General features: G+C 39.7%; 2 protein-coding genes across 5 annotated transcripts in view; both read left to right on the top strand.

The window, feature by feature from the left end:
* The first annotated feature begins 5423 nt into the window (after window positions 1-5423).
* On the top strand, window positions 5424-15457 carry LOC146459541 (putative skeletal organic matrix protein 2). The gene is made up of 7 exons (XM_085089536.1): window positions 5424-5812; window positions 8187-8384; window positions 9700-9852; window positions 10513-10592; window positions 11043-11226; window positions 12674-12817; window positions 13078-15457. Exons 1-7 carry the CDS (start codon window positions 5767-5769, stop codon window positions 13185-13187), a joined length of 915 nt encoding a protein of 304 aa, XP_084945662.1. The 5' UTR covers window positions 5424-5766; the 3' UTR covers window positions 13188-15457.
* A 3247-nt stretch (window positions 15458-18704) lies between these two features.
* The window catches only part of LOC146459540 (receptor-type tyrosine-protein phosphatase F-like), a 57601-nt gene continuing 53822 nt past the window's right edge, over window positions 18705-22483 (top strand). For 2 of the 4 annotated variants that reach the window (XM_085089423.1, XM_085089422.1), the window contains exons 1-2: window positions 18705-18945; window positions 20810-22123. In XM_085089423.1, coding sequence (XP_084945549.1) covers window positions 18864-18945; window positions 20810-22123 — 1396 coding nt within the window. In that variant the 5' untranslated portion in view covers window positions 18705-18863. The remainder of the gene's footprint in view (window positions 18946-20809; window positions 22124-22483) is intronic. The other 2 variants (XM_085089424.1, XM_085089425.1) reach the window with 2 other exon arrangements.

Genomic DNA, 22483 nt, shown 5'->3' with positions numbered 1-22483 from the left:
GCCTAGTGCTTATATACTTACTGATTACAAAAGGTTAAAGTACTTTCTTTTGTTCAAGACGCTTGCGTGTTGTAATCGCACGAGGGTACAACAGACAAAGTCACTTACGAATATATTATTTTCACGTGCGTGTAATTGTTGAGAGTTCCTTATAAGGAGAGTACTTTTCCGGACTATATCCGTAACAAAGGAAACTGAACTTTGACTGCGGAAACTAAGCATACATCAAAAGAATTGCTGACTCGTAAGATTATAGCACAAAGGTTAAGGACTCGCGTGATCGAGCAAAGTACATGAGCCACGTACAATGAACTCTTACACGTGTACAAACCACCTGTTGAACTAGAATAAATTAAAATAAGAATTCTTTGTTTGAAAACCCTATGCTGGTTTATAATGGTTTATAATGGAAACGAATGATTATAAGCGAAAATTACATAAGATAAACAGCTAAATCTGAAGCAGCAAAAGCGAAAACAAGTAAAATATCGAACGATGACACACAAATCACTACGGTTGTCAATACAACCGAGAATGTTCACTTCTTGTGTCCAGATATAAGTTGATTAAATATTCTATTCAAAATCTCAAAGCTATTGTAACCACCTGATTATGTATTCTATTCCAAATGCAAAGCTATTGAAACGCGCTTGCTAAACGTATTAAAGTGAAACGCGAAATCTCTCGTAACATCCGTCCTTCCTTAAATCGAGGCGTCCTCGCCGAGCACAATAAGTAACAATTAAGTTATTCTCTAAAAGCGAACAAATGAATGGCAATTCGAGTAAATATGAATGGCTTAATACTAAGCATGGCTAAATGAATGGCTTAATACTAAGCATGGCTAAATATGGTTTGTTTTTACGCGTGCTAAAAGATCCAATAGTACAATTCGTTATTCAGTAACGAGAGCATCACAACTATAGCAACTACAGTAAGCTATTGATTTTCTCTCCTAACAGACGGCTTCCCATGCATGTTCGGTAAGTCTCTCCCTAAGGCTCTGGCCTTTACCCCGATAGACCTTTTGTCATAGGGGCGACTTTCGATGTCATATCTCCTATAGCTTTAGCCTTGATGATCTTATCCTTGAAGTGTCCCAGGAGAGACCTCAAGATTTTGTAGGGTTTATATCATATGGGGACCCCGTACTGAGTTTCCCAGGAGGATAGTCAAGTCTTTTCCCTTTGGCTCCTCTTACGGATGAATAGCCTACATCTTGCATCCGTTAGCCCGCAATGCACCCCTAATATTTTGGCTTTTCGCCTCTTTGCGTTGCTACTCGATGACCAGTCGTTATGGTCCATCATACATATATGAAATACGTTGTAATTAAACAGCGGATGGAACTGACTTTAATACACGGAAGACTATTGCAGTTATGTACGTAAATCAAGTAGTTTAGAAAAGAAACATGGAAGACCACCGCTGGTATGTGCGCAAATTAAGCAGTTGCGAAAAGCTACGAAGCCCAAAAAAAGTAGGCTTGAGTTGGAGCCTTTGACCACTGCGCGCGGAATGCACCCCGAGTAACGCAGAGGTCATGGTCCTACATTTTTGTTAGCTTAAATTTTGTGATGGTCTTCTATGTAGGTAAATTCTGAGCTTTATTTAATAGACTGTACACAAATGATATTTCGTACCGTATGTGCTGATTTGTGTGGGTGGGTTTTCTATACACTGTGGGCCTGATACTACCCGTCATCCTTGAAATGCATGCAGGTGTCCATGTTCTACTTCTTTGGGAACTCTGTGTAAGGGTCTCGTTGCCGTCGCCATTGTAGCTGCTTATTGTCGCTACCTTTTTTGGCGAGTTTACTATTAGCGAGGACGGCAGAGGACAAAGGACAGCAAAACGTCCTTGTGTGACCAGCGTGACAGCTAATCCGTCACGCATTCTGAAGCAACCTTGCTGTTGAGCAGAAAATCACAGCGAAATATAGAAATTATTGGTTGGCACGTTGGTCATACAATCGTATTATACCGTCCTCATTTCTCTGCCGTGCCGTTGCGTAAACTCACTATTGACTGACCTCTGGACAAAGTGAGTGGAAGCCACCACGTGACTCTGAGTAGTGACTTCCGCTCAGGTTGTCGTGGGATCGAAACGTCTGTCAATGTCTCCTCAGCAGTCCTTCTTGACATGCGTACAGGACTATTCATAACTTCCTTATGATATAAAAGCAAACACCGCGTCAAACTTTGTGACTTTTATAGCATTTATCTTGCAACAATTAGCTACAGTAATTGGTTGATCACGCGACTTGATGTTTCCATGGCGACAAGATTTCGACTGTCCGTTCTATTTTCTTTTACACCATTTTGATTCTTGTTTATTGGTGTTGATACTTTTGAACCAATTTGGATGGTTTTCTGCGGTTTGGAGATATTGAGAAATCTTGGATAGCGGTTACAAGACCTTATAAGATGGCGACTTGGGGACCTTAAGAAAAATGTTTCATATCTAAGATATAATTTCGTTCACTCTGACAATTTTATAGACGTTTGCATAGAGAAGGGCAAATTTTGCCCATCTACATACAAAACTACCTCAATTTACGGAACCATATCTTCGCTATTTTAAAGTGCTCGCTATTGTTAGGCACTCGCTTGACACAGCTGGGAGGCACTAGGAATCTAAACAGTTCTTCTTTATTCTTGAGGACGATTCTTCACAATACTACATCTACTCTACTCAGTTCTTTTCCCACAAGTATCACTGAAATCACGCCTTACTTTATAGTGTGCTGTAAACATGTTTACGACTGCAATTCAACCAAGGCCAGATGGCCCCAACCAGAGACAAGAATTGGTTTCGCCGAAATACACTAACAAGAAAGAACAACACTACTGTTCTAAAAAAAATAGATAGAAAGGGAAACCAATCAGACTGATAAAATCCTTAAGTGTTTCGCCTTGATTTCAACCTTCGAGGAGGCCCAAGCCAATGTTAAAGGAAGTAGGCAAACCTGTACACAGCACAGCTATTAACTCTACTCTTTGAATAACAGGAAAATATCAAACAGTCTGGAAAATATCCATCAAAACTATCGAAAGGAAATAACAACTTTATTCTAAAATTTAAGTCGAAAATACACCCTGACATTAGCTTCACAACACTATTTTAAGGTGCTCTTCCTAATAGTTTCCTAGCCCACATCAAAATTTTCAATATTTACCGTGATATTAAAAAGAGAAAACGAACGAGTTTTGCACCGCAGTTGAATGTGGCCAGATTATCATGTTCACCCATCCAGATCTCAGGAGAGAAATATTGTTTATAAATAACTACTTCCTTGACGTACAGATATCGCCATACCACTTACGATTTGATCATCATAATATCAGCAGGATGGGGTAGTGTGATCACCCACAATTTGTCAAAACAGGAAGTTGTAAGTAATTGCGCTAACACGTAATATTGGACTGACTGTGAACAATTTTTTAAAAAGAGTGTTTCACAGCCATGCAAATGTTCAGTACAGTTAATTCACCTGACCATTCTCTTCCTATCAGCAAACGCTTGCAAATTTAATTTAACACGGCTGGATTAGGAAGTTCAAGAAAGCATGGCCTTGGACATGTATAGTTGGTACAGAGTGGTGAACCCTGAGAGGGTACCAAGGGACTCAGGCCTCCAGCTTACTGTCGAAGGAAATTAGGTCCCCCGGGAGGATACTTTTTTAATTCTTCTTCCGAGCCTGCGGGCCCCCACAGTACACGCAGTCATGATTCCATTTTTTGGTGATTAAGATTTTAAATAAAAACTTTGCTTCTATTTTTCGGACGCTTCTTCTATACACTGTGCTGCCCGTTATCCTTGCAATAAAGGCAGGTGTCTAGAAAAGATAACTGACCCACTATTCTACTTCACCGGGAACTTTCTGTGAGGGTCTCGTTACCGTCGCCATTGTAGCTACTTATTGTCGCTACAGCTATTAACGAGCTTACTATAAGCGATCACGGCAGAGGACAAATAACAGCAAAACGTCCTTTTGTGACCAGCGTGACAGCTAATCAATCCGTCACGCATTGTGAAGCAAACTTGCTGTTAAGCAGAAACTCACGTCGAAATATAGAAATAATTAGTTGGAACGTTGGTCACACAATGGCATACTACCGTCCTCTTTTCTCTTCCGTGCCGTTGCGTAAACTCACTATTGACTGACCTCTTGAGAAAGTGAGTGGAAGTCATCACGTGACTCTGAGTAGTGACTTCCGCTCAGGTTGTCGTGGGATCGAAACGTCTGTCAATGTCTCATCAGCAGTCCTTATTGACATGCATACTGGACTATTCATAACTTCCTTATAATATAAAAGCAAACACCACGTCAATCTTTGTGACTTTTATAGCATTTATCTTGCAACAATTAGCTACAATAATTGGTTGATCACGCGACTTGATGTTTCCATGGCGACAAGATTTTGACGGTCCGTTCTATTTTCTTTTACACCATTTTGATTCTTGTTTATTGGTTTTGATAATTTTGAACCAATTTGGATGGTTTTTTGCGGTTTGGAGATATTGAGAAATCTTGGATAGCGGTCACAAGACCTTATAAGATGGCGATTTGGGGATCTTAAAAAAAATATCTCATATCGAAGATATAGTTTCGTTTAGTCTGACAATTTTATAAACGTTTGCATAGCGAAGGGAAAGTTTTGCCCGTCTACATACAAAACTTCCTCGCTTTACAAAACTTCCTCGATTTAGGGAACCATCTCTTCGCTATTTTAAGGTGCCCTTCCTAATAGTTTCCTAGCCCACGTCAAAATTTTCAATTACCAATAAAAGAAAGAAAAAAGGAACGAGTTTCGCACCGCAGTTCAGTGTGGCTAGATTATCATGTTCACCCATCCAGATCTTAGGAGGAAAATATTGTTTACAAATAACTACTTCCTTGACGTACAAATAACACCATACCATTTACGATTTGGTCATCACAATATCAACTGGATGGGGTGGTGTGATCACCCACAATTTGTCAACGCAGGAAGTTGTAAGTAATTGCGCTAACACGTAATATTGGACTGTGTAAACAATTTTAAAAAGTGTTTCAGCTCCACGTAAATGCTCCTAATGCTATCTGTTCCATTTATTCCGGCCTCTAGCTAATTGCTAAGCTATAAAATAGCGAAGTTGTGTAATTAGCTGGCTATCAGCCTGGCCCCAATTGCTCAAAGGCCGGATAACTTTATCCGCTGGATAAGGCACTATTCGGGGTCTAAAATATACTTCACGTTAAGCGTTGTCCAAGGTTTTCGTACACTCGTAAACTAGACTGTGGTTAGAGTGTGCATATTCGCTTGTACACGACGAAATACTGAAATCTTTGCACATGCAGATTGAAACTGTCGGATAGTGACTTATCCACTGGATAAAGTTATCCGGCCTTTGAACAACTGGGGCCTGGTGTCCAAGCAGAAAAATAAGCAACAAACTAGCAAACAAACAAGCTAAAATAGTTTAAGTGCTTTTATTTTTGTTAAATACCTTTTAACTGATAATCCATCTTGCGGTTAGACGCTTGATGATCTCATTTCGCGGGATTATGACTAAATGTGCTTTCATGAGGTTAAGGATCAAATTGCATCCATAACTGTACTCAGCCTTTGACCAATCACATTTGACTTAGCGTCTAGTTCTTTACGGTTTATATTGGCCTGTTTTCATATACCTCAAGGATTACATCTCTAACTTCAGTTTGGCAAGCTCCTTTCATCTCATCCGACCGGTTGCGTGGCAAATCTTTGAACGATTGTAATATGAAGCTCTTTCTGGTGATCGTCTTGGCTATTGCAGATGCAGTTGGTAAGTCCTCTTTCACGGAACAAGCTTAAACTATTTCTTTCCCGACCTAAATTAAAACCTTTGCAATTTAGAATCTATCGGAGTGACAGCGTTTTTGCTTGCAATGTTTCAGTGTCCCACTCACAGCTTTGGCACCAAATAAGGGATATTACCTAAGTTTTGAGATATTTTCCATCTAGCTAGGATGCCTGATAATCTATTTTCAAAACTTTTTGATCATTTTGCTTTGCTTTGCTTTGTTCTATCAAAGGACCGGATTGGTTCGTAGGCTTCCATACATTTTCGGTAGCTTAAGAAACATACAAATCAACAAAATCGTTATGTTTTTTTGAAGCCAAATATGTTGTTCGACTTAAAATTATATCTACTATTAATTTTCATGAAGATTTTTCTCAGGGAACGCTTCCATTGTTTCCTGAAGGGTTAATGCTTTGCTTTCCAACAGTTGTAAACAGAATGAGTAACTGACTGTCACTGAATCGTAACAAAACGCATTCTTAAAATTGAATTTTTAGAAAACCGTTGAATAAATGATGACTATGCTGACAGTGGATCTTGAACTGTATATAAAAAAAGAAAGAAAGAAAGAAAAAAATTAAAACAAGCTAAGTGTTTGTCGAACCAATCCCTTTATCACCGCATTGTACATTTTTGTTAGGGGTCGGCTTGTTGTTGTTTTTATTGATTCAGCAAGACTGCTAGCTTTTAAAATGGTTGATGAAAAATATCATTTAACACACGAAATGTGCGACAGATTTTACAAATGCATTTTTTCTTTGCAGTGAAATTTTAAGCTTGATCAACCATTCCTTCGGTTTTGCAACTCCTACGAAGTTTGTTTGCAGTTTCGTCCCTGAAAACACCAAGAACTATGATAACAATCTACTGGACTCATGATTGCGCTCTGTGGACTGTAACATTTGATGCTGAGCTGTGTGGGAACGGCCACTACTGTCTCAGTATACACTGTTTTCACTAAAAACGAATGAAAACAATATATATCATCGTCGTCGTTGCAGTTCTATTACGTTTGATCACACCTGACATACAGTTTCAATCCGGATTAAAGCAACAAGAATCTCTGATATTGGACTGTTTACAACTAGCAAAAATGATTGAATAATGAATAAATAATTTTTCACCCTACATTGCTAAAACAAAACGTCCATCCTTGTGTTTATCAATCACTAAATCATGAATTGGCTTCGAATTTGCGTGCATCTAAATACACAAAAAGAACAGTTTTAGTAACTTTGACCGGAGAAATTTTAAAAATGATTGCGCTGTCACTTCAACTATAACCTTTGACGTTACGCATGAATTCGAAAGTTGTGAAAAAACATTCTTTAAATTTCACCGAACGCGATCAGTACACGTAAACAAACTAGTGGACTGAAACGTCTTCATTAATCATGCCTTCCTTTGTTCCTTTCAGTAGAAAGAGCCTAACCGCCCTGATTTATGGAGGGTTTAAGAAAATTAGGTTTTAAACTAGTGTATTATATAATGTTGATACTTTAACTTTAGTCTATCTTATAATAATGTAATTAAGGTGACTTCAATTATTTGGCGCGCGACGACTGGGTACTAAAATGGCGCGAGCGCATGCAGTTTTCTAACTGATTCGGAAATTTTCATTATGCTGCCGCGCAAAACAAGGCCAGTTTTAGGCTGAAAAATAAGGTTATTTTTAACGAGTTTTCTACGGTGAATTTTTTTAGAAAATTGGCTCAATGTTAGGATTTAGAGGATATTTGTACTCCAAAAAATTTATGGACAACTGTAATAAATGGCATAAACGGAAAGTGCAGGAATTAGCCAAACGTATGTACAGAATTTGTTTTGACTTTACGAGGACATACTTTGGATTTTTTCTCTTCTTAACACAAAAAAGCGACATTTTACGGTTCAAAATTCGGACAAACCCGTTTTGAGACTAGTCAGGAGTGGAGGAATCAACAGATGTATCATCTGCTGGTTGCCATGGAAACGGGATTTACCTGTTGTACCGGTATTTTTAGCAAAGCATAGGGACTTAGATACTCGAAACTATGTTTGAACCCACATATTTTCACAGGGCTAAAAGAACCAGAACATCAAGACTACCAGGGAAACTGAAGAAATTATATGGAGACACCTTAAGCTGCTGTACAATTTTGAAATGAGCTAGATAATCTAACTTTTTATGTAAATCATGTTTGAAGCCTATTGGGCAATTTGAAAATAGCGCTAAATAATAATAATAATAATAATAATAATAATAATGATGATGATGATGATGATGATGATGATGATGATGATGATGATGATGATGATGATGATGATGATGATGATAAACAAATGTCAACTGTCTTTCTCTTCTTTTTTTTCACAGTAGCTGACCCAACACAGTGTAATTTCTGCTTTGAAGATGATTCATCCACCTGTTCTGCGAATCAGCGAACACAAAATTGTGCCACTGATCCCGATTCGCTGGGGACAACTCACTGTGGATCGGCGATTGGAAAATATAAGAAGTCGATTATTCACCCCCAAGAGGAAGGCATCTTTCGAGGCTGCATCAATTGTGCAGGTAATTAAGTGACCGTTATTAATTTCAGTTTTAGCGGCAACAAGTGTCGAATGTTGCCAATAGGCCTTATCACGGTTTACGACGCCATTTTGACGAGTAGGCCAACACGTCTTGAAATAACAGTGTTTGTATGGAAAACCGATGTCAAATAATTTCCATACATGGCTGTATAGCGAACCAGCCGTGAACTGCTACTAAAAATAGTTCGCCGGAAATAATGCAGGGAAATGTATTGAAAGTTCAAAACACGACTGGACGCTTTCTGGTACAGCTACATCCCTCCAATTTTTTTTCTTAAAATCCTTTTTCCGGTGCCAAAAGTTTCCAATTCATGAATATTTCAGAAGCGATGTTTTATGAAATTTATTTGACATCGGATTTCCATACAAACAATGTTATTTCAAGACGTGTTTGCCTACTCGTCAAACCGGCGTCGAAAACCGTGATAAGGGCATAAGGCCTATAGTGACCGCCCATAGAATAATCACGGATCATTAGAGCTAGAGGTGCATGAGACAAACAGCCTTTGTGAGTCTTCGTTAACTCATATATCATCAACACTTACTTGTGTCTAAAAGTTAACAGATGTGATTGAATTTCTTTTTGAGTTGATTTTATTCGAATTATTTTGTATATGAAATGGAGATTAGAATGGGACAGTCATGAAAATGTTTAATTGTAAAATATTTCATTTAAAATACAGTTCCTGACATCTTAGTAACTAAGCTAGTCAGTCAGTCAATCAGTCAATTGGTTAAATTAGTCAGTCAGTCAGTCAGTCAGTCAGTCAGTCAGTCAGTCAGTCAGTCAGTCAGTCAGTCAATCAATCAGTCAATTGGTTAAATTAGTCAGTCAGTCAGTCAGTCAGTTGGTTAAATTAGTCAGTCAGTCAGTCAGTCAGTCAGTTGGTTAAATTAGTCAGTCAGTCAGTCAGTCAGTCAGTTGGTTAAATTAGTCAGTCAGTCAGTCAGTCAATCAGTCAGTTGGTTTAGTTAGTCAGTCAGTCAGTCAGTCAGTCAGTCTGCCAGTTATAATTAGTTAAGTTAGTTAAGTTAGTTAGTAAGTCAGTCAGTCAGTCAGTTGGTTAAGTTAGTCAGTCAGTCAGTTAGTAAAGTTAGTCAGTCAGTCAGTCAGTCAGTCAGTCAGTCAGTCAGTTAGTCAGTCAGTTAGTCAGTCAGTTACTTACTTTTAAAGCTCAAAATAAAAATGTTTGCAAACGCATTTCCCTTTAATCATGCATCCTTACAGATAAACTTTTAAATAATTCACCGATCACTGACTAGTTAAACTAAGCCGTTTTCTTTTTCGCTACCAGACAAAAAAGCAGCGTGCTTTACACTGGGAGGATATCTTGAAGCAGGAAAAGGTGTGACGCTAAAGGAATGTGAGATCGAATGCTGTACGGGAAACCGATGCAACACTCAGACTCCAACCCTGTCACAGTCGGCAATAAAGGTGTTTAGTGGAGGTAAAACACGCGCTAAGTAAAGTAAGTAATCTAGTCTGAATGTCAACAAAACGGTGAGTGCTTGCGCAATCTCCCGAGCCAGAGGCCCTTGACAATAATCAAGATTGAATTGGAACTTGGAAATGTTGGTTCTTGAGGAGAGGGGAAAATTGGAGTACCCGGAGAAAATTTCTCGGTGCAAGGACGAGAACCAACAACAAACTCAACCCACATACGACGCCGAGTCCGGGAATCGAACCTAAGCCACACTGGTGGGAGGGGAGTGCTCTCATCACTGCGCCATCCCTGCTCCATATCTGTCGTATATTCACAAGTTTTACAAGGTTTACACAAGAACTACAAACGATAAAGAAAGAATAAAGTGACAGATGTGCTTCAGGGTGCACTACAGAATATTAGATCTCAGGATGATTTGCCAAATGTTTTTTAAAGTGGTTTGGTCCCGCAGAAGTAAATTGAAACACAATTCAATACAAACTTTAAAGGGACACTGTCACAGCGATTTTGCTATATTTTCGTCAAAATGGCTCAAATATTTGACAAAGAACCTTTTTTCTTACATGAAATTGCTGTTAGAGCACCGAGAAGGAAATATCAAGGTATTTATCCGGGGAAGAACAAACTATAAGCAGTTTTTGACAACTTCTCTACAATACACAGTACAATACACGTCATCGCTCCTCTTTGCGGACCTCACAGGAAACATCTTTGGGCGTACTATCTCTACTCCAATTCTCATTGTCATAGCTATTCACAGTTCATGTAACATTCATCATCCCACGTGATGACTGAGTAGCATTATAAAAGACACAATAATTGGTGCAAGGTGTGCCATTTCACGAAGACATCTAGGAACTGGTCGCCCCTCCCTCCCACCCTTCTTGTTGGCGCATTTTTTACGCTTGTGCTCCCTGTCATTCTGCTCGATAGGAGTCTTCCCATACCTTAATGCTAATGAGTCAGGGGGGGAGGGTAAGGAACTATTATACTTGCCAAGATATGGAGGTGGGCGGAATCCGCCCCCCTCCCCCGGCCCCAAAAGACAAAAAGAAAGCCCGATCTAGATAGAGTTAAATGAAGGGAGGTTTGTTTCAAACCAAAGTCAGTTACCAGGTCATCGAGCGCATAGACAACTGTTGTTGATAAAATTTCAAAAAGTTTATTAATGTTCATTGATTTTTCCGTGACAGTTCAAGGCCAACAGCTGTGTGGAGCGTGACGCAGCCACTTGCTCTAATACACAGACAACCCAAATCTGTGCCTTGTCTTCGCGTGCACTGGGAACATCTCACTGCGGTTCAGCAATTGGGAAGTATCGCGACGAGTTTGGGAACGCGAAAGAAGGCTTTATTCGAGGATGCATTGACTGTGCAGGTAGATGTAAAATAAAAAAACAAAACGTTGTTTTAATTTTTTTTTTTTTATATTCGTGCTATACAATCACCGGCATAGGAAACGCTACAAAGAAATATGTAAAATGCTCTTTAAAAGTTAAAACTAATTTACAACTGCACGTACCTTGAGATTACTCTAATTTTCAATAAACGGAAGGATTTCTTTTCATTTCGTATAATGGATTCCTTGATAACACTTTTCCTTTTCTATTAATAATTCTAATTAATAGGTACTTTTTCTCCTTGCTTTCAATGCCGAAAGTGAGGGTTTTAGGTTTTTATGCTGAGGTTACAAGACTGGGAGATTACTTACTTACAAAGAATTATAACGTGATTTAGCAATAAAAAAAATTGAGAATGATGTATTAATCAGTGAATGACACAGGCATACTATGAAAAAAAAATCCGAGTTCTCTTATCAGGAGTCCTAAGACCTTCCGATTACTAGTTGGGATGCTCTAACACTGAGCTACAGGAGACTCGTGGGCGCTAAGGCCATTAAACTACGTTCATGGGACAAACATCCTGCATACTGCTAGGATTGGAATGTCAATTTGTGGCATATGCGCAATGGAAATAATGTGATGGAATATGTTAAGCCTGGAGAATAAAACGCTAAAGGCTATGTTAACCGCAGTGAGGACTAATTGTTTATGCGCATCCTTATTGTGCACTTAATTCATGTCACAATCTCTAGCTACGTCATGCACGAGCGTGGCCGCGCCTACTAACTACAAATAGGCGGCTGGCAGCCGTTGCGTTAACTTAGCCTGTAGTTTGCCCAAATGGTCGGTGATAAGTTTCTTTTCCAATTATCCATCGATTATGAAAAAAATGAACAAAAAAAATTCAATATAGGTGGTTTCATCCAATCCCTAGAGATTCAAAAGACAATGGTGTGGCAGCCATGTTGGATGACAGAACCTTTTGTTTGGTCATCCAACATGCATGGCCGCCATGCCATGGTCTTTTTGGATCTCTAGGGATTGGTTGCCAACCACCCATAGGAAGTTCGAAATTTTCCCATTCTTCAACCTACGCGAGATCTGAATGCCGCTAAGTTGCAACTCTTGGGGTTTGGTCACGCCCGTGAGCCAGGCAAAGAAGGTAACTGGAGCCAAACTCATGATCATCCGCTAGTTTGACATCACGGAGCCACCTCTTCGCGCTTACCCCTTGTGGGTGTAGATAAGCCTCTCTCTCCTATCCTCATGAGGCTTTAGTGCCACAGAAAAGCTAACATTTCAGACTATACCAAACTGACCACAAGGACGACGCTACGGCAAAGTTAATTTGTGCGTTGTGAGGTGTTCTACATGCATTCAAACGTTTCGTAATTACAAAATAATAAAAATAAAAAAGAAGCAATTGATTCGCAGTTTCCACCTGCAATGTCATTAAATTGTTTCTCTGGATCGTTTCTTCAGATAAGAAGGCAGCCTGTGCTATCCTTACTGGCGCTCTTAAAGCAAGTCAAAAGTGGACCCTTCTGCAGTGTGAGATCGAATGCTGCACTGGAAACAAATGCAATGACCAGGTCCCAGTCTGGCCCAAAAACGTTGGACCACAAGGTAATTCAAAACTCTTTGGGCTGAAGCCTAACTTAAATAGAACTAACTGGCTTAAGGCTAAATCGAGAGTTTGATAATCACTCCAAAAATAAATAACAATATTTGAACCACTCCGATGGTGTCACGCACGATCGTTATCTGTTAGGGAAGAAGTTTCAGCCAGTAGTATTTCTCTCTATTAAAAAGATACAGTTATTTTGGTGTTCAAAGGGAACTCGCGCCATATTTCATTTATTTATCTTTTTATTGCCTTGTTGTAGGTGGCATCAAATCAAGCGACGCTACAACTGGCGGAAAGGGGCGCCACGTTTGGCTGAGTGGAGTTCTGGCGTTTGCAAGCGCTATTGCCAACATCATATACTACATGTAGACTGACCGAAGATGAATTTGCCAGTCAGCTTACAGTAGCTAGTCTCATCAGTTACTCGTTGACATGTCATCGCAATTGTAAGAAAATGCACTAAAGCTAGCAACCTCCATCTGAACTTCATTTAAGGGCCGTTTTGACGTATGAGCGTTTTGTTATTCTTGCTTGCATATTTGTTTGTTTAGAGCGGTTTTCAATTGAATGTCGAAAGCAATTTCGCGTTCGGTTTGGTTTTCCATTACTACGCTCTATGATTGGTTAACAAAACTCGCGCCACTTTCTCAACCAATGGGAATCCAAACCAAAACCAATCGTGTTTTCGCCGCACGCGTTTTGCCAGGCTTGGCGCCAGTTACATGTATTTGCTTCGAATTCTGATTGGCTCGTTGTGATGTGTACAACTGTTGCGATTGGCCAGAGTAATTACTTTGGTTTTGGTTTTACGACACTCAATCGGAAACCGCTCTAAGCGAAGCCTGAATTCACAGGCTTTCAGCTTTTGGATGAGGTGTGTGTTTTTTAGCATCGAAGCTGAAATATCGTAAATGGAGACTTATGTATCAATGAAAACACATACACAGTTTTGTTCAGGGGTTCCCAATGAGGACCGACGGAATATTGTTTCTCGAATATTTTTAGTAGCTGTTGTTAGCTTCACGAAAATGTTAGCTGACCTTATTTCGTTCTTTTAAGGACATATTTGCACCGCCCAAAACGAAAGGAAATAGTTTACCAGTGTTACGAAATTTTGAGCTGTCATTTTGTCGAAGAAAACTTAGATGTTCTTTAAAACTAAATCCGAATTTCTGAGGCGATTAAGGCCATCAAGGTGAACCGTTGGCTTCCCCTGTTTGTTTGTTGTTTAATTTCAGTATTCAGATGATGAATTGGAGGATTACAATGGCAGTAGTAGTCTTTTTGTGAGCGCTTTTCATTTGAGTTAGTATTTTCTCGGTTTGCTTTGGTTCTGGTTCGCTGCGCTATGTGACTGGTTGGGAGAGTTCGCGCCATTTTCTCAACCAATGAGAATCAAAACCAAAAACACGTGTCTCGCTCGTACGCGTTTTCCCGCGCTTGGCGCCGGTTACATGTACGTCTTTCTTCGAATTGTGATTGGTTCAATAGGTTGTTTATATCTGTTGTGATTGGCCAGAGTATTACAATTGGTTTTGCATGGTTTTACGACACTCACTTGAAATTTAAGCAATGCTTTACATTAAAACAGGTATATCTACACATCAGTGTAGAGGCCGGGGTAAAATTTTGACAGTGGTCTTTCCTCTCAAAGAGTCACTTAATACAATCCGAGGTTAACAAAGCATTCAAGAGTGGCAGTCTGAAAGACATGTTACTCCAAACTACGAGCTTTGTTTATTTTTCTCAGTAAACAGAATGACGAGGGCGATAAGAGAATCGGGAGCTGCGAACCGCGACTGAACATTTTCGATCGGGAAGAAAGTAACGACTTCTCGCAATTTGATACCTCTGTTCTCAGTTCAAATAGAAGAAAGATCCTCGCAGTTAGTACGCATCTTAAGCAGTTGCGAAAAAAAGGCTGAAAAAAATTCAGGCTTCAGGAACGGGATTCGAACCCATAACCTCTGGGTTCGAATCCCGTTCAAGCCTGAATTTTTTTCATGGGTTCGAATCTCATGAGAACGAATCCCGTTCAAGCCTGAATTTTTTTTCAGGCTTTTTTTCGCAACTGCTTTTTAAAAGTTCAAAATATATGTTTCATATAGTTACATTCACTCTGTTCTCAGTTGTTGCTCACTGGCTCCGGAAGAACCAACCTCGTTCCCATGGTCTTGCAAAAGGAGAAACCCTGGGAACGAAAATGGATGCGGTCCGTGTCAATCTCATCCTCGTTCCCAGAGCCTACGATCTTTTGGTCAGCGGTTGGATCACTCGCGTAATAATTTTAAATTCCGTGGGGGGTCTAAGCACGAGAATGTGTCAATCTCGTACCCTGAGTCTTGTTTCCTTACTGGGCACGCTTGAAGAAACGAAAGGGGAACGAAGACTCTGTGTACGAGATTGGGTCCGTGTAGTCGTTCGTGTTAAGAAAAGGCTAAGAGTTTAAATACCATGTCAGTTACGGGCTCTCTAAATGCCAGTGAATTTTCTGTAATAACTAAAAGCTGTATCTATGCAATGCAGCCATGCGTAGGAGAGTTTCGGCTGCATCAGTTGAGATCATTATAATCTCATCTTATGTTTAGCTAAGATCGTTTTCTGGTAGGCTTGATCGCTGAAGATAAATACAATATGGTAACCACTTAGACCAAGATGTACAGCTGTGTTATGTTTTTGTGTTCAATATTCCAGGGTTTACTGGATCCTTATCAGTTCCATTTCGGCCCTTCTACGAAACGGAGCCACTCCTAAACAAGAATCCGAAACCACCCCAAGTCAGGTATACTTTCCCGTTTTCCGCTTAGCAGCTGTTTCCTTTACGAGAGCGCGGGAAGCTCGTGACAGTTGGTGTTTTTTTTGTCTCGCTCCTTCGATCTCCTCAGAAATTTTCGTTCGTTTCTCGCGCTCGTTTGGAAAGGAGCAACTGCTTCGCAGGTAACGTTTCCACTTTTTGATCGAGCAGTTGGACGGAAGCCATAAGGAAGCTGTGAATATTAATCCAGTCCAGAACTGAGCCTGCGCAGTGATCAAGGCTATGGGCGCTTACCATTAACCCGGAAATTACATTTGGTAAGTCAAACGAGAAAGCATCGTTGGATTTGCAACATTTCTAAAATTAAGGCTTTCTGATTCAGAGGTACACAAGGAACCTATTTGCCCCTCCGAAAACCAAAGGAATTAGTGTTTCAGCGTTGCCAAAGTTTGAGGTGACCAATCGCGTTATAAAACCCTAGTTTTTCATCACAGTTTGATCCGGATTTGTGAGATGGGTAATCATCAGTCTTTTCGGATATCCCAAGGAAATGAACCGTTGGTCTCCATCAGTGTAAACAGCACGCTAGTTAACTTGATCCCGTAGAAGCCGCGTTGTGGAAAACAAATGGCCTTTTCCCTCACCTTAACATCCGGTCACCTTTCACTTATAATTATCCTGTCACCACAAATGTATGCGGAAACTCTCACAAGCCAGTGTATCACTGGAATGCCACGTAATTTCAAACATAGGGTATTTCCATCGTTGGTCGAGTACTCAGCTTCCGAAATTGCGCAAGTGAATGAGCGATGCGACTTTTTTAAGACACCCTATATTGTTGGCCACCTTACTCGTCGAATGTCTTTTTTCGTACTTTAAGTTAGTTAGTGTTTTAAAGCTAGCAAGGTGAAGGCAAGTCTATTATCGCTGCCTCTAAAAGTTATCAGTTTTGATAAAGTCCTTCACTACACCTTCCGAAAGCGAAATCTACTTCTAATACATCCGCTATTTGGGACGCCGTTGCAGTTCTCCCGGAGATAATCGAATAAAAATGTTTGGAAGGCGATTGTGTGTCAGTCTGAAAGATATTTGTCCCATCTTCCAGGTGCACAACTCGGCTCCAATGAAAATAAAACCAAGAAACTCAAAAAAAGAAAAGTAAAAAGTAAGCAATTGGCCGAACAAAGCACTGTTTTGAATCAAAACGGACAGAGGATCAAACGTAAGCCAAAAGGGGATTTAATTTTGCGGATGTAGCTTCAACGTGGAGCAGTCACGAGACTCGACTAAGCTCCCAAAGTAATATTCCGGTACTGCTGATGCTATTTAATTGGCCTCGTTTTTAAACAGAAGCAACAATCAATGGCTGGGACATTCACACAATCAGAAATTATAAAGAGATAAATAAAATAAAATACAGTAATAACAAAAGTAAATCACGCCTTATCGTTTTATCCCCCTTATGTAAATGTGGTGCGTGTACGTGTGGAAGGAAATAAAACAGGGCTTGTTCAGCAAACTACCAATACTAACATGTTTCCCTTTTAGGGGATGTTCAATACTAACAAACGAAGTTTGGTGAGAAATGGTACGAATCCTTGTTAAAATAACAGAAGATAAGCCGGAGCAGAGTCAAAGAAGGCCATTACAGTATTTGCCAGCGAGGACTCGAACCCCCGGTCTCAAGGCAAACGTGATTACCATACTGCCTGTGGTGTTTCGGTTATCACGTCTGCCTTGAATGCAGGAGACAGGAGGTCGAGTCCTTGCCGACGAACTATATTTTCACATAGTACGTTTTATTATCTGATAAACACTAACAGATCATTGCAGTGGTCCTATCTAATAATATAGCTGATTCACTTGGAACGAATAATTCTTGCTGTCTATTTTGTTATAGTATTGGAGACAAGTGGGAAATGAAAAAGGGAAAAAATATAGGAAAACAAATGATGAATTTTCTGAATTTTCGCGGAAAAGTTGCATACAATTCAGTTGGAGTGAACGAATTGTCTTTCTGTTTGTCTTGGGTGGGGGAAGGGGGGGGGGGGAGGGGGGAGGGGAATTGGCATATGCTATTTTATGCCTGGCGTTTTTGTATTTCATTTTTCGACCACTTCGGACCCGGCGGTGAATCATTGCCTCAGTTCTCACAAGAAAGAAGAAACAAGGTAAATGAAGTAGAGCACAGCCCCCGCTAACTCGAACTCTGTTAACTCGAGTTCCCCGCTATAAAATTCAAACTAATTTTACATGCTTTCCCTTGGCTCAAATCGAACTCAGATCTATTTTAAAATCGTTTTCATAAAACCCTCAAAATGTCAGAACATAGCTGATTGACGTGTTGAAATCTTTAATCTTTATATTGATGGCGTGTGTAATGTACGGAAACGACGATCTCAGCCTCGCTTAATCATTAGACATATTAAAATATGTTCTGAGAATATTGGCTAGAATTCCCAAACACAAAGATCTTATCAAAGGCTCTTATAAAACAAACTTATTGCACCGAAGTGACTCGTGATTGTGAAAGAACGATATTTTGTTCATTTCGTTTTTAACAGAAAACGCTTTTTTTTTTTTATCAACATCTAATTTTGGGGATGAGCCGGGCTGAATGTTCTTCTTCCTATTTTTATTTATTATTATTATTATTATAATTATAATTATTATTATTATTATTATTTATTTTTTTGTGGCAATTTGAGCCTGAAAAGTTCTTAACAAGTTCTTAAATTACTTGTTATATGTAGTATTTCAATAAACTATGCGGACGTGACCAAGACGACTATTATTGGGGTTAATTGGACAATATAGACTGAAGTTTTTACATTTATTAATTTATCCGTAATTAAAAACATTTGGTAAAAATAAAAATGTCAGCCTGAATAATGCTATTTTTTTTTACCGGTATGTTCTTAAATTTTAGTTAATCTCAGCCTCAATGTTCTTATAAAAAAGAAAAAGAGTCTACCTGAAATTCAATTTAAGTCGAACTATTTTGAGTTTCGAGTTGGCGGGGTCCCACTCCAGCCTTCCAGCTGTAAAATAAACTTTGTGAAACGTCACCGGAAATACGCGTCATCGATTGCATGCAGGGGAAATGGGACCGACTTCCTGTGGTATGTGCAATCGACCGACAGTACTGCCTTCAAGGGAAGATGTCTGTCTAATTGATAGCGCGAAAGTGAAGTCTTCAATCTAAGGGAATGGATAAAGTCGACACGGGTTAACAACCAGCAAAACCAATCCCGTCATTCGTACCCTACTTTGCATTGGAAGGCGAAACCATGGCAATGCGATCAAAGAAACTGCCAGCGACGATGAAATGCGCGTTGCTTCTCTTCGCAGTTTTGGAGTTCTCGTGTGTAGGTAAGCTCAAGTTGCGTGATGATTGCCCTTCCTTCTATTTGCATTGTTCTTTGGCCGATGTTATTCTTGTTTTGACAAGTAAAGAGTTGAAGAAAGTTCTGACGCTTCGTTTTAATCGAGCATTACAAAGCCTTTATCGACTTTCTCCTCCGCAGTTCTAGCTTTCAGCCCTTCTTGCTGATTGCACGAACACAACCCTTTGCTCATATCATCACTCTTTCAACAACTTGGGGCGCACATTTCACGGTCTGCGTCTTATCCTTTGTTTTTGTAAACACATGAGCGGCGTGAACTGTCTCTTTTCGTAATCAAACAACACAATAATTATTTTTTTTTAGATGTAAGCAAGGGTTTGTTTCGTGCGAGTGAGATCTGTGTCGTTTCACTGCACAAGGCGGGTAAATCAATGAATCAATGATTACAAAGAATTCAGATTTTCACGCCTTTGTCGCTTGTACATGTACGCCTGTATATTATTTCTTGTCGCGCTGAAAGCTTGTCCGCCTTTTAATTTACCAATGATTACATTACACATTTGTCCAGACGATCTGTTTTCTTTTGTGGAATTAACTATTGAATTTTTAAGCCACTTCAATTTTAATATCATTAAGCTAACACATGTAAGCTTGTATATTTCAAAAATCTGCAAGGTTTAAGTTAATTGCTGTTTCGTTTTAATATAAATGAAGTGGTGGACAAGGAATCATCAGAATTCAAAGAGTGAATCATTGTGGTGTTTGGCAAATTCATGCGTGCATGGCTGTGGCATCTAAATGAATGACATACTGTATTTATTTGATTAACTTTCCTGGGCGCTCATTTTAGGGTGGGTGCATATATAAGGTACATGTAGGCACTTATTCCAGGGTGGGCGATTATTATTTTCCCAACATTTTCAGCAAGCCAGGGCATTTTTAGAGGATAACAAAACAACGATAACAAGTTTATTTTGCTTCAACCAGACAAAACAAACCTGTCTGTCCTCGCACATGTCATCTGATCATTTAGTGTGCATAAAGTTCAAAATTCATCAAGTGTTTAATATTCACGATCCTTTGATTCATCATGTTCCAATCATAACTTGCAGCTGTACTGATTGAGTATTCACCATTTGTGTACAGTGAACCCCTAAAAATTAATACAAACCCTGGTATTGAGCTGATTCTTCAAATGTGAGCCTTTAGGTAAAAAACTAGGTAGAGAACCATGTTTCTAACAAAATATCCTGCCTGTATGCCAATTTGAGACAATTTGGGTTTCTAGGCATAGAGACCTTTTCTGTACCACATCCTTCAATTATTTATAATTTTATTCTGAGAAAATTTGCTGTCAGGGTTTTGACTCAAATTTTAGTGTGGCTAAATGTAATTTAGGCAAAGTTAACCTGGAGACAAGGCTTACGGGCCCTAGGTACTGTACTGTGACAGGCTTCTGCAGGGTGACCACTATGTATTCAGTGGCATATACACTTGATTGCTTATTTGTATTGCTTGCTTTCCTTGGCTGATCATTGGGACCAATTCACACTCAGGGCTTTAGCAGCATGCACATGTACGATTTCTGCACCCTCTCTGGCCACCCTCATTTTAGGTTAGTATGGGGTTCAGTAAGTACAGTATTCCACTGAAATTTCAGTGTCACAGTGCAAGGTGGTTAGCACTCGTGTGGTTGCCATGGTTACCTTTAGGGCAATGCAGCCTTCTGCATGCCAGGCTCTTTCACCTTAAGTCCACCTCTTCCAAGTTCATCAATATTTTGTCAATGAGCTTAATGAAAATAATACTCACATGTACAACATGTGCCTTCATGTATGCAATCAAGTTTATTTCAATGGTTCATATTACTTTTTTTTCTTTGTTTTTAGTCTATGCCAATCAAGGAGAACCAGGATCAATCTCAGCTGAAGGTTCACCTTTTCCTCAGTTACACTCATCAGCAACAGTGAATCTGCCCTCTGCCGTAACATCAACACCTAGCAGGATTACAAATCCTGTGGAAAGTACAAAGGCAAAGTTGGCTACAAAGTCAGCTTTTAGAAGCACAGCAAGTTTGGTACAAACATCCAATATTTTGAAATCAAGAGCTGTTACATCAGTCCTTGTACACGATGAAAGTTTAACTACTGGTGATATTTCTAATACAGAACAAACACCCAGTTTGTTCCAAACGCAAGCCATTATTACAAGCTCTCCTCATGCAGGCATTTCAGGTGATACAGATATTTTTTCTGTAACACAGACATCTAATTTGATGCAAACACAAACTGTCTCGACAAGTGCTCTGCAGGAAAGCCTGACAACTCCTAGTGGAACTTTAATTGCTGTTCAGACACCTAATTTTTCTGAATCACAAGCATCCACAACAGGCATTGTACCAGGTAGCATTTCAATTACTAGTGGTCAGGGTACCTCTAGCATGATGCAGTCCCCTAATGTCATGCAGTCACAAGTTGGTTCAACCAGCCTCGCAGGTACACCGGTTGTTGTTGTTACACCTAGTGGAATGCAAACTCATCTGATGCAGTCACAGGTTCAGTCGTCTAGCTTTGTTCTTACAAGTATTCCAGAAGGTGTTACATCAACAAGTTTGCCACCAGCAACAGCGGTTATGAGTGCATCTCATTCACTGTCAACATCAGAACCTACGTACACTGCCACACGATTTTATGTTGATAGATCAAGCATTTCTGAATATGGTACATTGCTGTCGAGTTCAGAAGTGCTACCATCTGGCATTGTTCCAACCAGCCAAAGTGTCTTTGTTCAAGGGACACCTTCTGGACAAGTTTCATTGTTTACTAGTGTCATGAAAGGTGAATCTTCATCCTTGCTCATGTCTGCTAACCGGTCACTTGATGTGGTTGCCATGAGTACCAAAGGATCCCTTTCTTCTAGCACTCCTGCAAAACCATTGCCATCCGCAAGTCGTGTTGTTTCTTACTCAACTCAACCGAGCAGTCAGAGTATCTCATCACAAGTAATGCCTCCTACGCAAGTTTCAGTGTTTACTAGTGTCATCAAAGGTGAATTTTCGTCTTTGTATGTGTCTGCTAACCAGTCACTTAAGGTGGTTGTCATGAGCACCAAAGCACCAGTATCATCTAGCCCTCCTGTGAAACCATTGCCATCCACAAGCAGTGTGGTTGCTTACTCTGTTCCACTTAACATCACTTCATCAGGTCAGATAATTAAATTTTTATTTTTTGTAATACTTGCTTATACATACAGCTGAAGTACATGTATCTGACTGGATTTGCAAGAACACACCCCCAGAAATTGATTGGCTCATCAACTTTTCAGAAGAGTAAGGCTTTTTTTTATTTCCTATTGGATTTCAGGTTAATCTGACAGTAGAACGAATACAGGGATCGCAGGCTAACAGACATTAAAAAAAAAACATGGTTTTCTCTCCTCCCCCCTCCCTCCCTGTACTCCTTTTTTCTGCTCAGTCCCATTCAGTCAATACACTGTACATTTAAACTGTTAAGAGGAATGTTGCTTTGAATTTGGCGTGCTCTGAGATTAGAAAAAAAAAACAA

Source organism: Pavona decussata, unplaced genomic scaffold (genome assembly GCF_977016875.1).
Source record: "Pavona decussata unplaced genomic scaffold, jaPavDecu1.1 SCAFFOLD_219, whole genome shotgun sequence".
In the NCBI taxonomy this organism is placed as follows: Eukaryota; Metazoa; Cnidaria; class Anthozoa; order Scleractinia; family Agariciidae; genus Pavona; species Pavona decussata.
This window is presented reverse-complemented; position numbering and strand designations above follow the sequence as displayed.

Coding starts and splice junctions, on each gene's coding strand:
- LOC146459541 (XM_085089536.1), top strand. CDS start 5,767: ATGAAGCTCTTTCTGGTGATCGTCTTGGCTATTGCAGATGCAGTTG. Junction 10,593..11,042: donor TCTCTACTCCAATTCTCATT/GTCATAGCTATT, acceptor TTTCCGTGACAG/TTCAAGGCCAACAGCTGTGT. Junction 11,227..12,673: donor AGGATGCATTGACTGTGCAG/GTAGATGTAAAA, acceptor TCGTTTCTTCAG/ATAAGAAGGCAGCCTGTGCT.